The sequence below is a fragment of the Schistocerca serialis genome, chromosome 6 (assembly GCF_023864345.2).
Source record: "Schistocerca serialis cubense isolate TAMUIC-IGC-003099 chromosome 6, iqSchSeri2.2, whole genome shotgun sequence".
Classification (NCBI taxonomy): Eukaryota; Metazoa; Arthropoda; class Insecta; order Orthoptera; family Acrididae; genus Schistocerca; species Schistocerca serialis.
Genome location: NC_064643.1, coordinates 365,872,146 through 365,891,025, shown reverse-complemented (window position 1 = coordinate 365,891,025; position 18,880 = coordinate 365,872,146). Strand labels below are relative to the sequence as shown.

At 39.8% G+C, this 18,880-nt stretch overlaps 1 protein-coding gene across 1 annotated transcript in view; it reads right to left on the bottom strand.

Moving 5' to 3' along the window:
* LOC126484365 (acetylcholine receptor subunit beta-like 1) overlaps positions 1-18,880 on the bottom strand; it is an 883,730-nt gene that overhangs the window by 467,529 nt on the left and 397,321 nt on the right. The window contains exon 3 of the mRNA XM_050107835.1: positions 13,836-13,880. Coding sequence (XP_049963792.1) covers positions 13,836-13,880 — 45 coding nt within the window. The remainder of the gene's footprint in view (positions 1-13,835; positions 13,881-18,880) is intronic.

Here is an 18,880-nt window from a genome sequence, read left to right as displayed (position 1 = left end):
CATCTCTCTCTGTCTCCCCTTCCCGTCCGCTGTACATTTTCTCCTCCCTGTCTCTCTGTTCAGCTCCTGCTCCCCCTCTCTCAGTCCATCTCCTCCTCTCTCTCTATCCATCCCCTCCTGTTTCCGACATCTGTTCATTTACAACTTCTCCCCTCTCTTCCGTCTCCTCCTCTGCCAATTCTCTGTCCCTCTCCTCATCCACTATATCTGTGTGCATCTCATCCTCCTATCTGTATATGTGAATACTGTCTGGAAACCGTGTCGTGAATGGAGGTAGCAGTAAAGACGAAATAAATTAAAACGTCATGCCTGATGCGGCAGTTTTACTGCATAAAAGCGAACATTTTGGAAGTGATAATCGTTTTTTCTCTCATCATTTTGAGGGAGCTGTAAGCGAGAAAATGTTTCGTAAAACTTTGAAATTATGTGCCACGTTTGTTGGTAATCACTAAGTGCTCGCATTCCCAAATGCTGAGTGAATAAAGTATGGATATTCACACGTCGTTGGCTACATTACTTTTTCACTGCCACCCCCACCCCTTTGATAGGTAGGTGGTTCTTACCTCTACAGCAATTCTGTCCAGACTGTAAGTGATTTGTGTACCTAGTTTTGTTGAAATTGGTCAGGTGGCTTAGTAGGAGATGTGGAAATGCATACATTGGATCTTAAAAGAGTAAAAACGTTACTTCAAATGTTTTACTGAATTTGCGTACTTTCTTCGCCGTTTGTTTTTTCCAAATACAAATTGAGACCTACGAAAAAATCCACCACGTCAGGAAAAAAAAAATGTTTTAAAGTGATATTACAAATGAATGGCCTAAAGTGAGCACACCACGGAAACGACGCTTACTTAGTTTAAAGTGAGGATACGACTCCCATCCAACGCAAGTTCAGTTTACACTACTTGAAAATGCACAACCTTTTTAGGCTAAATCTACAGTATTCCAAAAATTCAGTATTTTATTTGCAAGTACGGAGAAATTCGCTTGAGAAAATAATTTTTTGTAAGGTGCTTAAGCCGCCAGATGGCACCACAGAATAATTTCCACGTCAAGACAGGCTGCATAGACGTGAAGTGCCAATTATACAGACACAGTGGGTCAAAAGTTTTATTGGTGAAAAAGTGCTGACTAAAAACATAGTTTGGTGACTCCAGAACCATTTCAATGTGTTCACTAAGTTAGTTAAAACAGTATTTATGCCTGAGAACATATACTACGTACATAAGTACGTCACTTTGATCCTCTCGATCTTGGTAACGGATACTGAAGTCGAAAACAGTCTCAAGATTTCCCGTGAACATCACCAACAACCATATGGCAAAAATTTCGAAGATTTGCCATAACTAGAAATTACAGAAATAGCTATTCCAGCAAGTGGTACCCGAAAACAATGGTTTTTCTGGTGTACCTGTATAAAGGATGCAGATTTACGAAAAGGGGAAATTACATCTAGATGAAAGTCTAAAGAATGTACGTCTAGAAGTAATCTAATCCATTGGATTGGTTAGCAAGCCATTGCTATAGCAACCAAATATTCTCTGCCATAGCGAGAACATACAAATGCCCACAGGGGCTAAATGTAAATGTCCTGTGACTAGGGCGTCCTGTCGCGTAGACCGTTCGCCGGGTGCAATGTCTGCACACAACAGCGATTACAGAGTGGCTATCATTTTGTTTCTTTTACTCAAATTAATTACGACAGAGTTAGATACATAACTGTATGTACGTAATTTTTGTATTTATTTCTGTATCTATTTTTCTTCTAAATTCGACTAAACCAGTCAATGTAACATATCTCACGCCTGATTTGTTGTCAATGACGTAATGCTGCAGGCGATGGGCGGAACATACAGCATATAATCTCGACTAAAGCAGCCTTATTCAGCCTTCCTGCCTCTCCCCCCCCCCCCTTTTGCTGTTTCCTCCCTTCTCCCCCCCCACCCTCACCCACTGTCCTTCTCACTCCTCTTTTCCCAGTCTTTGCGCTCCCTCCTCATCTGTCAACCACCAATCTCTCTTTCCGATCCGCCTCCTCTCCGACCTCCCCACCTTTCGCAGGCCCTTCAAATTTTACTTCAGTTACTTTGTTGTGCTTTCGTGCTCGCTGTGTACGTAACATCAGTGTAGTGTGTGTTCAGTGTCGTTGTCCCATACTATGAACGGTGTTTTTAATTGTGCTGTTCGTGCAGCCATTGTTAACGTGCTACATCTTCATCCAGTGCCATGTTAACTGTATGTGGATTTTATGTAAACGTGCCTCATCCAACTACCCCTTTTTTGTATATTTTAACTCCAATCACTTCCCCGTTCTCATGTCTATATTTAATCTTCGCACTCGTATTTTATACCTGTAATGTTCTCGTGCGGCATTTCATGTAATCTCTTCGCTAAAGAGCGGCGTATTGTGCCGTTGCCAATAAAGGAACAAAAAAGCTGCCTTTTTCAGCAATGACATCTGTACTTCTACGGATCCTGCTTCGGTTATCGCCACCAGTAGCCTAATGGGTGTGACATCGCTCTTTTTAATTATTATAACTTATATTTTAGATGTTGTTTAGCCATATTTTCGTCCCTATATGATGAATATATATTATAACTGTATTAATGCAGGGAGAAGCCTGAAGATGGTTTGAGGAAAGATCTAAACTGGTTGCTAATGAATAAAAATCTAAAAACGTGATCGAGACCGTTTTATGTGATTTTTAGAATTTTATACCGATCACAGCTTTGCTCCAATTACTTTCTAAAGTATTTCCCGTATCAAAGATACAACACTAATGCTGTCTTCCTGATTCTTTAATGTGTTAATATGCTCACCTAAACACAAGGATTGGTGGACTGTGAAATGTTTTGCGCGGAACCCCAACTGTTCTGGAGAAAGGATGTTGTGTGCTGCAAGGAATTTCTGGAGCGTTTCCAGTGTAATACGCTCCGGAATTGTTAATAGGAACCAAGCAAGTCGATAACAGGCAAAATTCTCGATTCCCGGGATGGATGAACCTTCAGTATAAATAATTATGTCCTACCCGCACCTCGCTAATTTTTAAATCTGAAACTAATTCTTAGACATCAAAACATTTGTAATAAAAAAGTAATGTGTACCTTCTTTTCCTATTTCTGTAGTAACAAGTCTGGAGCTCAAAACGCAATTTTTAGTCAAACACTGTTACAAGTCGAAGGTAAAATGCAGGGAAAAAATTTCGGAACATTTTGAATTTAAAACAGGAGTGAGACTAGTTGAAGTACTCTCCTCATTAATTTTAAAACGTGCCTCAGAAAAAGTAAGCCAAAAGTGGAGAAAACTAATATTGGAGCCTAAAATTGACGAACTAAGCGAATTAGGTAGCACTAATATTAGGATGGACCGCATGGTTTCTACAGACGACGTTGAGATTGTATGTCAGGACATTAACACAGCACAAAAACAAATAAAAATTCTTCGAGAAACAGTAGAAAGGGTAAGTTCCTAAAATAATTTGAAAAAGAAAAACAAAGAACATGTCTAGCGGCAAACTTGCACCGATAATTCTAAAAAGTAAATAAGGGAAATTCCAATAAAAATTTTCATTTAAAATATTTAGGCCAAACCAACCATGATGTGACTGGCCTGTAAAATATTGGTTACGATAATCTTTGCCACAAAATGGAAACTTACGAATAGTATAACAAAAAATGAATCTCAGAATACTCAAAAGTGAGACACTGCAGCACTGCCAAGAAACCAAATTGCCTTAATGGGACTGAAACTCTCATTTTAAACAGAAAGAGAGACATTGAAGAAATCCAAAAGAGAGAACGAAAATTAATTACAAGACTTTTAGGTCCATATTACACTGAAGAACATATCCACATATAAAGAAGAAGGAACATAGGGCTAAAAGCATACAAAACATAAATTGATATTCGGATATGAAAAAACGCAGGCAAAATTTTATGTGCAACAAGGCTAACTAGAAAGGTTGTAGAATTCTAAGAAAGTCGCAGTAAAGCAGAAATTAAAACAAAATGCATAAGTTTAGTAACGGAAGACCTAGAGGAAGCAGAAATAGCACAGCCCGATATACCAGATAGAAAAATTTAGAAGCAAAAAATTCACGACTGTACACTTGATCAGATGGAAAAATTCCAGGAGGTTAGAGTAACTTGGTCTGGCGAGCGGAGAAGAGCTCATTCTGAGAGGATGAATACAATATGGACACAGAGAAAAGCTAAAACAGATCTCAGAAAACGCCCTTTGTTCTACGTCTTGTGCTTCAGTATGGCGCAAACTTCGACAGTAAAATAATAATAAATACAGTCACGAGCTTGTAGAGCTTGTAGAGCATCCACAATCAATAAGAAACATAAGGTAAACAACTGTCGTGATTTGCTAATAACCTACCCTATACCAAGCTAAACGTGGATTTGTCTTTTATGATTTCCCAGTTTATTACTCCAACACAGTTCATTTAGGCATCCTGGTGTATTCCTCTATCTGGAAGCATACAGCCTACTTTTACACCTAAGAAGTTAGTAAAAGAAGATTTTACAAAATAATTAAATTGAAGAGAATAACAGCTTCGTTGAGTAAATTCTTTGACATGAGAGTTTAAGAACAGTCGATTACGATGGAGTTGTAGAAGGAAAGAAAGAGAGTTGGAAGGCAGGTGTTTTGAAGTTTGTGAAAGAAGTTGACTGTATTCGCCTTATTTAAATAAGGGCGCGGAAGCGCATAGATAGATCCGCTACTGATTAATGCTCCCCAGCGGTTCAAATTGTCTTCCGTACAATGTACAATGACTGGTAGCATGCTGTCTATGATCACAGCATATACTCAGTTCTACGGTTCGTTGGTATAAAACTATATACGTATCAAGAAGAGGAGATGCTTATCTGAAGGGTTAAAGCATATTGGACAGATTACCAACGCTATACGAGAGCACACTACGGGATTCAGCTGCGAGGTTAGCTACGCACCACTCCTGCCTTGCAAAACAGATATTTTGAGAAACAAGTAGACCCTCATTCGCGGATTTTCTATAACTACTGCTCGTCAAATTAATTAATTGTGAGCTGTCTTAAGTGTGTTACTGGCAATACTGTCAAAACATCTATCATGCTTATGCGTTCAGGGTCTACTGGACACGATGGGATCACAGACCAAATGATGACATTTATTACTGACCCTCTACTGTCAACAACAACAACAAATATCTTCAACCACTCCTTGACCATAGGTATTTTCCGTGAAGCTTGGAAACAGGAACACATCACGACACCATTTTGGCACAGTAAGCTCTGAACCCGTTTGGAATCTTCCAAGATCCTCGAGCACGTAGTACACGATGAACTTAACTAAATACAAACAACCTGCTAGATGAATACCAACCAGAAAATAAAAAAAAATTCCTACATGAGTCCGTTATCACAGTGAGTATTTTGTGAATAAAACCGTCTACATCCCTTAAGATGTAATTTTATTTACTGCGTCGTTTCAGCTACTGTTACCATCATACCAAACCCTAGAACATGCAAAACAAGGTCCAGCGTCATTATCAAAAACCTGTAACTAATCGGATCCGATTAGGCACAGGTTTTTGAAACTGATTTAATGTGATAATATCCTAAGACTGCTGTTGCCATAATGATTAGAAGTTAGCACCAGGACAACAACCGAATAACGGCAATACAGAATCAGCCATAGAATTTGTTTCATGCACAGTAGAGTAGCCAACTGCTAGAAAATTAACTTTGAGAGGCAGGCAGAAATTTATCCCAGTCTCCTCTAAATATAACAATTTCCATGCAATACAAAAGAGTCGTACTTTCCTTTCTAAATATTCCATATTTCATTTTCGTTAGAGCCTAGGCGACACAAGGGTCTGTCCGAGACAACAAGCTGTAATAAGTAATAAAAATAAAAAAAACAGAAAGGAAGTGATCCCTTTTTACGATTATCAATTTTGATTGATAAATGACAGGAAAATACGTTAGAGTAGCGACCTAGAGAAGATAATTAATTTTTGGCGGCCTTCAAATAGTACTGCAGTTTGTGTTTGTGTGTGTGTTTGTGTATGTGTGGACTATTTTCCTCTCTTACTAATCTGTGTGTGTTTTTTTTTTTTTTGTTTTTTTTTTTTTTTGAGTTTCATGTAAAAGCACCTACTCATCTGAATTCGAGAACTACTAGAAATACGCAAAGAGAAAAAAGGGAAAAGAGATAAAACATAACAAGAAAAAATCTTTGATTATTGGTGTATCTAAGCAAACGTGAGTTAGTATTATGTTCTGGGTTGACATATCTTCGATTAACCAAAGGGAAGGACAGCTTAAAACCCCCTGCAGTAACAATAATAATCACGCGTTGCTGAAGAGAGGAGGTCATTATGGGGTTCGTCCGTCTCCTGCTCACTCCAGCAGCGACGCCAAATAACGAAGGGCGTTAAGTTTTTTGCGGAGTGCGTCATTAGCTTTTTTTGCGCTGCGTGGAGAGCGTCGTTATGGTAGTGCCCCCCTCGCTTAAGCGTTGTTACCGACATCGTGTGGTTGCCTACAACGTTTGGCGTGACGTGACGGCAGGAGAAGGGCTCTCATGCGTCGGCAATAAACACCACAAATGCAATCACGGAAGCTTTTCCTCGCTGGGCGAATGCTCGTTTGGTTTTCGTTAATGCGGCCGGATCGTCATTTGCTCCTGCGTGGTTCGCAGCCGAATTCTTGCTTCAGTAATTGAAGATAATCTGGTTGCTCTCTTGAAACCCTACCGATATAATTCTATCGAACTCCACTTTACTTGTAGCATGAAAACAAAAACAGAGATTTTGGATTCTTATGTTGATTCCCTATGCAACTGCTCTCAAACTATTGCAGGGAAAATATTGGTTAGAAGTATTTTATTCTTTTCATTTTAAGTCTCACATCACAGCTTGAGGTGATTATCTTTTCGTTGTTGGTCATATTTATTACGATATTTCAATTGTTTAGTAAGTCGCCGCCCGATGTTCAAAGACCTAGCAGTGAATTAGGAGTCCGGATTGCAATTGCTAGTGCCGTGGAAGTAGAAATTGACTGTCTCAAATTGCCACCATATATCGCAATGTGTCCATCAATCGTCTGTAGTACTTTTTCGAAATCCCCTGTATTCATCCGTAAGAAATTTCTGAATGATATTCGAATAGATCATGTCAGTGTCTTTATGACGTTTAAAAGGTCTAAATCTTTTTCCCGCCACTGGAGAATTATTTACCAGCCTTGTCCACAATGTGGCAGTGTCCAAACAAACAATATCCGAATGTGTTAAGGAACCTTCAAACTGAGCGCATTGCGCCAAACACGTTCCGCCTATTACCCGTGCATGAAACGAAATGTCGCAACGCGTAGAGCTGCAGGGGCAAAGAGTTCTGGCATTTACCGCTAGATGGCAATGCCACTGTTTTCACTTTTGCTGTTGACTAATTCTTCATAGTTCAGCCTATATGCCACTAAATCTTAATAAGTTATATACACATACCTACCTCATAAATCATTCTACCCATTAATGAAAACCCTATCTAAATCCCTACAATAGTTCGTGAGATTAGCTCGCATTAAAAGAAATTTACACATGTAGAGAAGGTAATCTAGATTTTCTCGTAATGGAAGCTGATTCTGATGTAACATAACAGACACTTGATGTCACAATATAAAAGTGCTTTTAATTATTCGTGTCTTTCCATATGTAACCTCTTACTTGAATGTTTATGGTTTTAAATATTTTTACAGAATTACTAATACGTACTGGAAGTCCAAAATCACCTCTTATTCGCAATGATTTAGTGTATTTTGTGTCCATGAACTAATATAGCAAAACCTGATATACAGGGTGACTATTATTGAACTATATGAGAAAAAAACGTAAATAAGTTACAAACTACGGCGTGTGCGCACTTTATTCAACATGTAAACATCACTACAGATATTCGGATTCAGGCTATGACATGTTTGGCGATGATATGGCGCAGACGAATAGCGAAATTCTGCATGACCAGCTGAAGTGTCGTAAAATCGATGCTGTCGAATGGCTGTTTTCAGCTCAGCAATGGTTTTGGTTGTACATCTTGCCTTTAATATAGCCCCAGAAAAAGGAGTCGCATGTGTTCAGAGCCGGAGAATATGACCGCCAATGGAGGTCCATGCCAGTGGCCTCTGGGTACCACAGAGCCAGAATGCGGTCCCCAAAGTGCTCCTCCATAACATCATTCTCCTGTTTTTATGGCGTCGAGCTCCGTCTTGCATCAACCAATCTTGTCGAAATCAGGGTCGCTTTGGATAATGGGGATGTAATAATCTTCCAAAACCTTCATGTATCGTTCGGTAGTCACCGTGCCACCAAGGAATATCATACCCATTACTCCGTGACTGGACACTGCACACCACACAGTCACCCGTTGAGGGTGATCGCGAAATGCGGATTCTCAGTCCCCAAAATGCGTCAATTTTGCTTACTGGCGAACCCATCCAAATGAAAGTGAGTCGACAACAACAAGACTTGTGCGCATGTGCATATTAATTCTCATCATGCCCCGCGGCCAACCGTGCAATTTGTACGTCCTAACACAAACCGTTCAGAAGTTATGACCATTTCATTTCATACAGTTCAATAGTTGTCACCATGTAAGGGCACTGTCACGAAACCGGCCATACGCCGCCCATTTCTCCCTCCGGTACAACACGCGCAACCAGCAAGTGGCTTATCCCCGGGCGCTCCTCCTGCGGATACAGGACGCTTCTGAGGACCCGAAAGCACTGTGGGTGACGAGACTCGTACTGTTTCCGGTCGAGGAGCGCCTGTAAACACACTACCTGCTGATCATGGGGGTTGTGCCGCAGGGAGAAGTGGCCGGCGTACAGCCGGGCATTATGGTATTCATTCCCCCTTACGGAAAAAGTTGGCGAAGCCATCTTGACACGAACATACAAGAATTGCTCAACTTACTTTTCTACAGTCTCTTCCAGAAGCATTCTTAAATTAACTGAAATATCACAGCTGACATACAACGCCGGAATACCTCTATCGGGCAATTTGTTTTATCAAAATGACGATGTTTTATCAATATTAATTAATTAACTAATTAAGACACTGATACAAACGAAACGGTAACTTCCACATTACTTTACACCGGAAAAATTAAAGACCAGATTTTTAATACACATTAACACGCAAATGCAGTTTTCATTTTGGCATTTTTGTAGCGGTTTTTCGTTTTTGTGTGTTGTTAGCCCTGCTCTCTCCATGTCGATCCGGTACATTAAGTAGAAAAATGATTTGCACCTAAACAGAGCCAGCAGTCTGTGAGGGTCTCATACATTATTTGGAGCCCCTGAATCATATGGAGAATTGGCCGTCACCGTTATTGGAAACTGTAGAAACATTAATTTGATTTACATGAAACATCGTAATTCTGATGTCGGGCTAGTTTGTCGCTAATGGAATTGCGTCACAAGCCACAATAGAGGGAGCAAACCCATCTGAAGGTGGGCATTGTGGACAGTTCTGGAGAGTGTTGAGTTAGTTAGGGCATTGATTAGGACACTTGTCTTTTCGTTAAATAGTGGATGGAAATACTGACTACATCGGATGAAGAGGAACAAGATAAAGTAGTGCACCTGCAATTTACTCTTCGAAAATCCGCAACGTATCCCTGGGTTCTAATATCTTCCACAGTTGAACGTCAGCACATTGAAGATCTTTGACGTCTAATACGAGGGCTGATCAGAAAGTAAGTTCTGATCGGTCGCGAAATGGAAACCACTGGGAAAATCCGGTAAAGCTTTGCACAGATGTGTTGGGCAGTGTCTCTAGTATTCCCTTCGATAGTGTCGCATCGCTCTTTTCAGTTTTGAGTGAACAGTGAGCACGTAAAGATGCGTAGGGAATAGCGTCTCCCGCCAAGTATGAGGGCCTGGTTAGAGATTTCTCCTTTGTCATGCAGCCCACATAACACAACTGTCGAGCAGTTCCTTCTTCTTGCCAATACTCGGTCGCACACTGCAGGGGCAATGCAGCGTTTCTGATGAGAAGTGTTTGATCACCCACAATACAGTCCGTAATTGGCTCCCCCTGAGTCTCAACTCTGTTCACAAGAACCGCTGGCTATGAAGACAAAATTCTTCCACTGACAACGAGCTACAGACCACTGCAGATAGGTGGCCGAAAGCACAAGGGACTGCATTCTGTGACGAGAATATTGGAAAGTTGATACAACGCTACGACAAACCTCGAAGTTGGAGCGGCGACTATGTAGAGAAGTAGGTGGAAGGTGTACCTAACTGTTGGAAATAAAACGTTTCTGGTTTTCACTGTGGCTTCCATTTCGCGACCGATCGGAACTTACTTTCTGGACAGCCCTCGTATTATTGTCTGATACGCTCTCGTAACCAAAAAACGAGATAACAGGGTAAGTAAATGACTATGAACCCGCCCGGTTGGCCGTGCGGTCTCACGCACGGCTTTCCGGGCGGGAAGGAGCGCCTGGTCCCCGGCACGAATCCGCCGGTGGATTTGTGTCGAGGTGCTGTGAACCGACCAGTCTGTGGATGGTTTTTAAGCGGTTTTCCATCTGCCTCGGCGATTGCGGGCTGGTTCCCCTTATTCCGCCTCAGTTACACTATGTCGGCGATTGCTGCGCAAACAAGTTCTCCACGTACGCGTACACCACCACTACTCTGCCACACAAACAAAGGGATTACACTCCTCTGGTGTGAGACGTTCCCTGGGGGCCTCCACCGGCGGCCGAACCGCACAGTAACCCTGGGTTCGGTGTGGGACGGCGGAGGAGTGAAGTGGACTGCGGTAGTCGTCTTGGGGTTGTGGACCACTGCGGCTGCGGCGGGGGCAGAGCCTCTCCGTCGTTCCTATGTCCCCGGTTAACAAACAATACAAATGTCTATAGAACATTTACAAATAGTTTCTCATTTACAAGGGTGGATATATAACCATACGTAACAAAGTAATCCATGCGGCTACTATGTCTATTCTTATTACAATGTTTCATTAATTATCTTGCTGTCACAAGATACGTTGTCGTGATTGCAAGGAACAGTCACAAAGTAATTAGCAACACAAGAAACATAACAGAAAATTGTTGCTAGTGTTTTAATATTTACTTTGACTTTCGTCGTGCACCCGAAAATAATCGTCACTATCGTCTTTGTTCTTCTTTCAGTCTGTTCTAATTTCAAGAATCTCACCATCACTTGCATGATATGTATAATATGTTTTCCTGTAGCTTAGATATTTAGTTCCTTCCGTATTACACTATACACTTTTTATAAAACGTGTGATAGTGCACTGGCGTTCTCGCATAACATATAAAAGTTGAATAGTGGTCCTAGGTTTTACAGAAGATTTGTCAGATGTCTTTGACTGTGATTAACCCCTTATGTCGTTATTTGTGAAGCTTTTATAGAAGGTTTGTCAAAAATCTTTGCTTATATGGCTATCTGCAACGTGATGTAAGAGAAGCGACATTTTTTGATGCTACTTGCAAATATCCCTCTCCCGCCTGAGTTTGGCTGCTGTTAGCTTTAACAATGGTACAGATTTCGCCACTGTACAGTAGTGTTATCTGAAGTGAGAAAGTCGCCGACAGAATCGACGATCACATTAAATGTATAGGGCGACAGATTCAAGCGCATGCGCTTTCGCTGCAATAGGATAAGTCGCCTCGACCCCGCCGCATGCATGCGATCTGCCAAACAATATGAAGGCCACTGTGTCCAAAAGCTCAGTTGTTCTTGTAGCAGTTGCAGTTAGTCTCTGTATCTCCACTTAAAGGAAGCCGAAAAATATTTTTTGGGAACTGTAGGTTACTTTATGGGTACGTTTTTCCAGCTTGCTAATATACTTCGGTGTTCATTCATTAATCCTCAATTCCTGTTTTATTCGTTACTCTTAACAGCTTAACTGCAGGTATTAACATAATTTATTTTGCAGTCTCGATGTGATGATTATCATATCTCCTGTTATAAATGTGAAGGACAGTTAGATTTATGAAATGACAAGGGACTTGAGTATAACTCTATAACAGATTTGTCCTGAACATTTAAATAAAATGCCGTCTTAATATTGGAGTACGTCATTCTGTTCAGAAGTTAAAAAACTTTAGTAATAGTGAAATCGTTTCATAAATAATTAAAAATCAGCATATAGGGGTGGTGTATCATTGCTGTCACAGTGTACATCCCATCAATTTTACTTCAAAAGGACAAGCATAAAAATACTAATCACTGCAAAAGATGCGGGTTCTCAAAATAAATGACAACTCCAGCCTCGATTTCTCAGAATGTAGTCCCTGAGTAACTTATTTCTAAAATAAAGGTCTTACTTAACGTGGGCAAAGCGGATCGAGACAAAACCACTCAACCACGCTTAATAACGAGACAAACGAGTGGCACCAAGGAAAACATCTCTGCTAACTTGCCAGGCAGCCGTAATACGTGCACGAATCGCATGTGCGGTCCATCAGATTGCCTGGGATTTCCCTGCGATGAGCGACCGATCATTGCGATATGCCCACAAACGTGCGATCTACACAGTGATCGAACGTTCATACGACAGATTTCTGTGATCACTACACGACTTCTGCAGCATTTTGTAAAAGTAAGATTAATACCTTCAATTGATTCGAATGTAACAGTTGGTACAATACATGAATCTGTTAATCCGATAGTCCCGTCTGATGGTACCTATTACTATAAAAATGGGAAGATCTTCTGTGCACTTGTTGCGTCCAATTTAATATATATGTAGATATTTATTTCTTAATTTAGTAGCGTAGACCTGTTAAACAGTTAAGTTTTTAATTTATCTCCTCGGGAATCGATATTCTGTAACATACATTATGATACTTTTTTTTTTTTTTTTTTTTTTTTTTTAATAAGGCAGTACAGATTCATTTACATTTAGTGGTTAAACAAACTGTACAAATACGAAATGCTGGAGAGTATACGTCTATCTGCAGTTTGTCTACTGGTATATTGGTTTTAGTTTGTGTATTGGCTTGTAATTCCCGTTGACTGTTTCACGGGATCAGGAGGCAATCGCTAAGTGGATTCTGTATAGATTTACCAGCTATATAAACATCCGAGATATTTTAAAAACTTGAAATAGGTATTCTTTAAAGTGTGATGCATAATCACCCAACATATAATGGGTGCTAAAATAAGTGAAATAATAGGGAAAGAGCTAGCAACGAAATCTAGGCTCGACATCTGATGAAGACAACTAGGGATGTAATGTTTGAGAACATGTTTCTCTGGACTACACCGGTTTATTTATCACTTAAAAATGTATATCAATAGTCACAACGGCAATAAACATTTAAATATGAGATTACCGTTTTCGGTCTGTTTTAGACCATTTTCAAACCCTGTGCTATGATGGTAGATGGTGGCTGTGAAGGGAGCAAGTACTACACCTCTATGAACACAGCCACCATCTACCGCCATGGTGCAGAGTCTAAAGATAGCCTGAAACAGTCTGAAACCGGTAACCTCAGAAAAAAACAGTTTATTGCGAATGTGACCGTTCATATTCATTTTTATACTACTAGTATAAAGAGAAAAATGACAGACTGTCTGAAAGACTAGTAGTATATTTATCAGAGTCGAAAAAGTTTTTCAACTCAGCCGGAACAATGGATCATGAAAAGCATCATATTTACACCCTGTGTCTAATAGAGGCATGTGTTTAGTTGTTTTGCTTTCACGATCTTACAAAGATCGTGTACTAGACTCAATGTTTCGATCCATTCTGATACCCAGTGACAAACATCGTTCTTTTTCTTGTATTTTCATTAGTGGGCTGTACTTACCAGTCTAAGCCATACGTTTGACTTCATGATCTGATTCTTCTCGTTCTGAAATGGAAACAAAGCAAACAATATGTTAGCGGACTTCGTGTACGAACTGGGTACAACTATTCAGATACAGGCAACTTATTCGGCTAACGTTGTAGGAAGCATGTAGTGGCATAGAAGAAATTACAATAACCTTCATTGCGTACAAATAATATTATCAAAGCGCTATGAATAATTATGGCTAACATTATTGTACGGTAATTTTTTATTATTTTTAATATTATTATTAGTGACAGTTTTTCACACACTTATTTAATATCTAGCTTAGCGAACGCTCATACGCTCGTGTACGTTGTATCGCCTACACAGATTATTTTGTTTTTCTTAAATCGAGTTTTTATGTTATTAACAAACTGCAACACTCTCTCAATTTTTCACGTTAATTAAGGCCATAGAAGCACCGCCTTTTCCGAATGTATTTCGACCAAAAATCGACACTAGTAGGTAGAGTCCAAAGTCTTCGATCATCATGCATTGTGCGTTCTTGTGCACATATTTCTGTAGAAACTTTCATCCTCTAACACATAGCTCTTTAAATCTAACCGAAAAGTGAAATACCAGTTTTAACAGGGTTAGTTAGTTAGTTAATATTACATGGATCATTTTGGACGATAGATAGTAATCATTTGGAACGAATCATTTTACATTAACATCAAAAATTGATCTGTACGTACGGTTTGCGGTTACATTCTGAATATTTCTAAGCTGTTTTTTTTTTTTTTTTTTTTTTTTTTTTTTTTTTTTTTTTTTTTTTTAAAGGTAGACAAATGTGAGTTAGTAATTCCTACACATCACCTTGTACGCAATAAAGTAATAGAAATTCTTCTGCGTAATGGAAGGAGTTGTCAAGGAGAAACTTTCTCACGTTGTTATAAAATTTTACTTTGCTGTCTATCAGACATTTTATATCACTGGGTAAGTGATCAAAACTTTTAGTTGCAGCGTTGTGCACCCTTTTTATGCTAAATGCAAGCTTAATGAGGAGTAATGAAAGTCATTTTTCCTTCTGTTATTGTAATTATGTTCCTGATTGTTCCTTTTGAACTGTAGTGGACTGTTTACAACAGACTCCCTGAGGAAATAAATATACCGTGAAGCAGTAGGCAGAAAGCCCAACTCCTTAAACAGACGTCTATAAGATGATCATGGGTAAGCTCCACATGTTTTTGCCCAATGAAGACTTTCTTTCGTAAAGATGAGTCATCCAAGAACATTATTCAATCTGACGTTAATGAAAGAAAACATGCAAAATATGCCAGCTTACTGATTTCTCTATGCCCAAGACTCGCAATAACTCTGAGCGCAAATGTTGCTTGTAGGATTTCCAAAATGTGTTCTTTCCAATTCAAATTCTCATGAATATGGCCCCCTAAGAATTTTGAAGTTTCTATCGTATTTATTATTTCCTCACCATGTGCTACTCTTATCGTGGGCGTAGTGCATCTAGATGTGCAGAACTGAATATATTGTGCCTTTTTAAAATCGAATGTGAGACCATTTGCAGGAAACCAGTCAATGATAATTTTAGGAACTTTGGTTACCATTTCTTCCGTTTATATACGCATGCTTGGATTTATTACAATACTAGTGTCACTTGCAAAAAGTACTAATTTTACTTCTTGTATACTAGACGGAAGATAGTTTACATATAGGAGGAACAGTAGTGAACCTAAGATTGAACCACAGGGAACAAAATACCGGTATGTGATTTCTCCCCAGTCTGAAATATGGCCCTGGACTATATTGCTTGGATTACTACGTACAACTTTCTGCCTACTTTAGGTCAGATATGACATTGTCGACTGGTTGGTTGTATCATCAGTCCCATAAAACGTCAGTTTATCTAGGAGGATACTGTGATTCACATAGGAATAATGTCATTCACGCAGTCAAAAGCCTTAGAGAGGTTGCAGAAAATACTAACCGGCGCTATTTTATTATTTAATGCTTGTAAAATTTGCTGAGTGAACTTGTAAATGGCATTCTCATCAGAGCAACACTTCTGAAACCCCAAATATTATTACTATTATTATTGCCACTAAGGTGAGGTGCTATTCTGGAATACATCACGTTCTCAAACATTTTGGAGAATTGATATCAGCAGTGAAACAGGTCGATAGTTATTGACATCTCTCTCTTACCACCTATCTGAACAAGAGGTTTAACAACGGCACATTTCAGTCTCCCTGGAGAAATACCTTGGAGAAATGCATTACATATTTCAGACTGGGCTTTTTTCTGGACTTTTTACATGGGAATAAATTTTTAGTTCTCTATTGGAAACAGCAACAAATCAGATGAAGTTTTGTTTTTGAGAGAATATATAATTTTCTTAATTTCAAGAGGAGAAGTTAGTGATAAATTGTTATGATCGAAGTTTGTGAAAGTTAGATTTTCAACATACTGCTGTGAATTTGCTCTTGAACTGTTTGCCTCTCCGCTTTCTACTACATTTAAGAAATCATCATTAAATTGCATTTGGTACCTGTGACTCATCATTTATGGCTCTTCCATTCATTTCAATAGTGATGTTGTCTTGATCTGTGGCTGGTTGTCCTGTCTCTCATTTTATTACAGTCCACATAGCGTAAATCTGCTACCAAAAGTACTGATTTCTGACATTATGTGCATGTTCTTTGGCCTTTAATAACCTTTCTTAGTAATTTTGTGTAGTTTCTGTAGTGTGCAACTACTGCAGGACCCAGATATTTTAGCTTTAAACCTTTTTTAATGTAGATAAAATATTTTCTCAAAATTTATATCCTCTATCTCAACCGTTTAGGGGTTGAACTTGCAAAAGCAATGAAACAGATGTTTTTTTTGTTTCTAACAGAAAACGCAAATATAAAATTTCATAGATTTAGCTTTGGAAGTGCTTTCATAATGAAATAATTTCGCAGGACTTTTCATTGCATATTTCACATCGTTAGGGGGTTGAGTTCTCAAAAACACTGAAACGTATTTTTTTTTATTTGCAACCAGGAAGTCAAATACCAACTTCCGTAGATGTAGCTTTTGAAACTACTTCAGCAATTCTTGAGTAATGATTTATTTAAAAAATGACTTCCACCCACTATTTCACTCTGATAGGGGTTAAACTTGCAAAAATGCTGAAGGTGTATTTCTTTATTTCTGACCGAGAAAGCAAATACAATTTTCATAGGTGTAGCTTCAGAAATGCCTTCATAGTGGCATATTTTTGTAAAACCTTCATTCCCTTATTTCACCCACTTAGGGGTGCAATTTCGAAAAATATATTCTCAAAGGACGCCTACAGTATAAGATCAACACCCTCTCCGAATTTCAAGTTCCTATCTATAGCGGTTTGGACTGGGCAATGATGAGACAGTGAGTGACTGAGTGAGTGAGTCAGTCGGAACACTGCTCTTTATGTATAGAGATTAGGTGGTCTTCATCTTCCTCTTGTTCTTCTAAAACGTGTAACGCTTTCGTATGTTAATCATTTAAGGGACCTAAAACTTGAAAAATATGGGCTCTTCACCCATCTTTGCACTGTTGCAGTAGGTCACATATACATAAGCAGAAACGACACTAATCGTCAAATCTGTAAATGCTTATGAAAGAATTATAGCAACACTGAGGTACTTGGCAACTGGCGAGCTATAATTATCTGAGATTTACTGCTGTGATATAAAAAAAAATGGTTCAAATGGCTCTGAGGACTATGGTAATATCACAGCAGGCCGGCCGGCGTGACCGAGCGGTTATAGGCGCTTCAGTCTGGAACCGCGCGACTGCTACGGTCGCAGGCTCGAATCCTGCCACGGGCATGGCTGTGTGTGATGTCGTTAGGTTAGTTAGGTTTAAGTAGTTCTAAGTTCTATGGGTCTGATGACGTTAGATGTTAAGTCCCATAGTGCTCAGAGCCATTTGAACCATTTTTTTGACTGTGGGAACTATGCCTGAACAGACAAGTCGATGCAAATATCTCAGCCCTTTAAGAGTTGACTGTCATCTCAATACAGCGAATTTGTGAACTGGCTGAAGTTTCCGAAGCAATTCAACATTGATCTCCAATTAGCGACGTTTACGTAATTAGCGCTAACTGTATCAGTACCTGCATGCAGCTGTACCTCATGATCTGTTTTGATGACCACGTACTATCGAATTCATCAACAGGCCTCAAACGCGCCTCAGAAATCGTGTCTCATCATGAGCGATGGTCCTCAGCAAGCTACTGTGATACGAATGAGCAAGTTCAGCGAGCCATGTTGCACATTGCCTGCAGCCGTCTAGAGACGAAGCTTTCGAGTAAGCAACAACTTCGCATACGAACAGTAACGATTTAATATTCGTATACTCACGGAGAATGCTGATAAAAAAAGCACGCAACCTCCAAAAGAAATGCTCCATGTCCTCGACGAAAATGCGGAGGTGTGTTACGAGAAGCTGTGGTGCAAGTAATAGAATTACAGCGCCGCCTTAGTGCGATATAAGGCGGAAAAGAAGGACTTCCGCACGCCGCTTGTGGTTGCGGCTACACCGCCGGCTCATTCTCTAAGCACACCCCCTAGCTAGACAGAGGCGGAGCGGACTCCCTAGTGTGCAAACATTTTGGCTGGGCTGTGACAGGCAGCTGACGCTGCCGGCGCTGCAGCGCCCACGGCTTGAATCCGTATTCGCGACACGCCCCTTTGAGGACCCTCTGACGTAACACGGGCTGGACGCGCTCCGGAATTTATAACGTAATTGAATTTCATAAAACCGGCGCGCGGCGCAGCGCCCGGACCAGGTAGCGTGGGCGGCTGCAGGACTCTGACTATTAATTCCATACTGCTTCTCACAAGCTGTGACATTGAGCCTAGAGCTTACCAATATATTAGCTCGTTCTTGGTTTTAATTATAGAATGTAACTTTCCTTCGAGATAAACAATTTCCTGCAGCATAGATTACTTGTTAATAAGTCAGCGCAGGATGATTCTCTTGTAGCAGGGTGCTTTATATTGATAATCGAAAAGTATTATGACCTCTGCTTATCA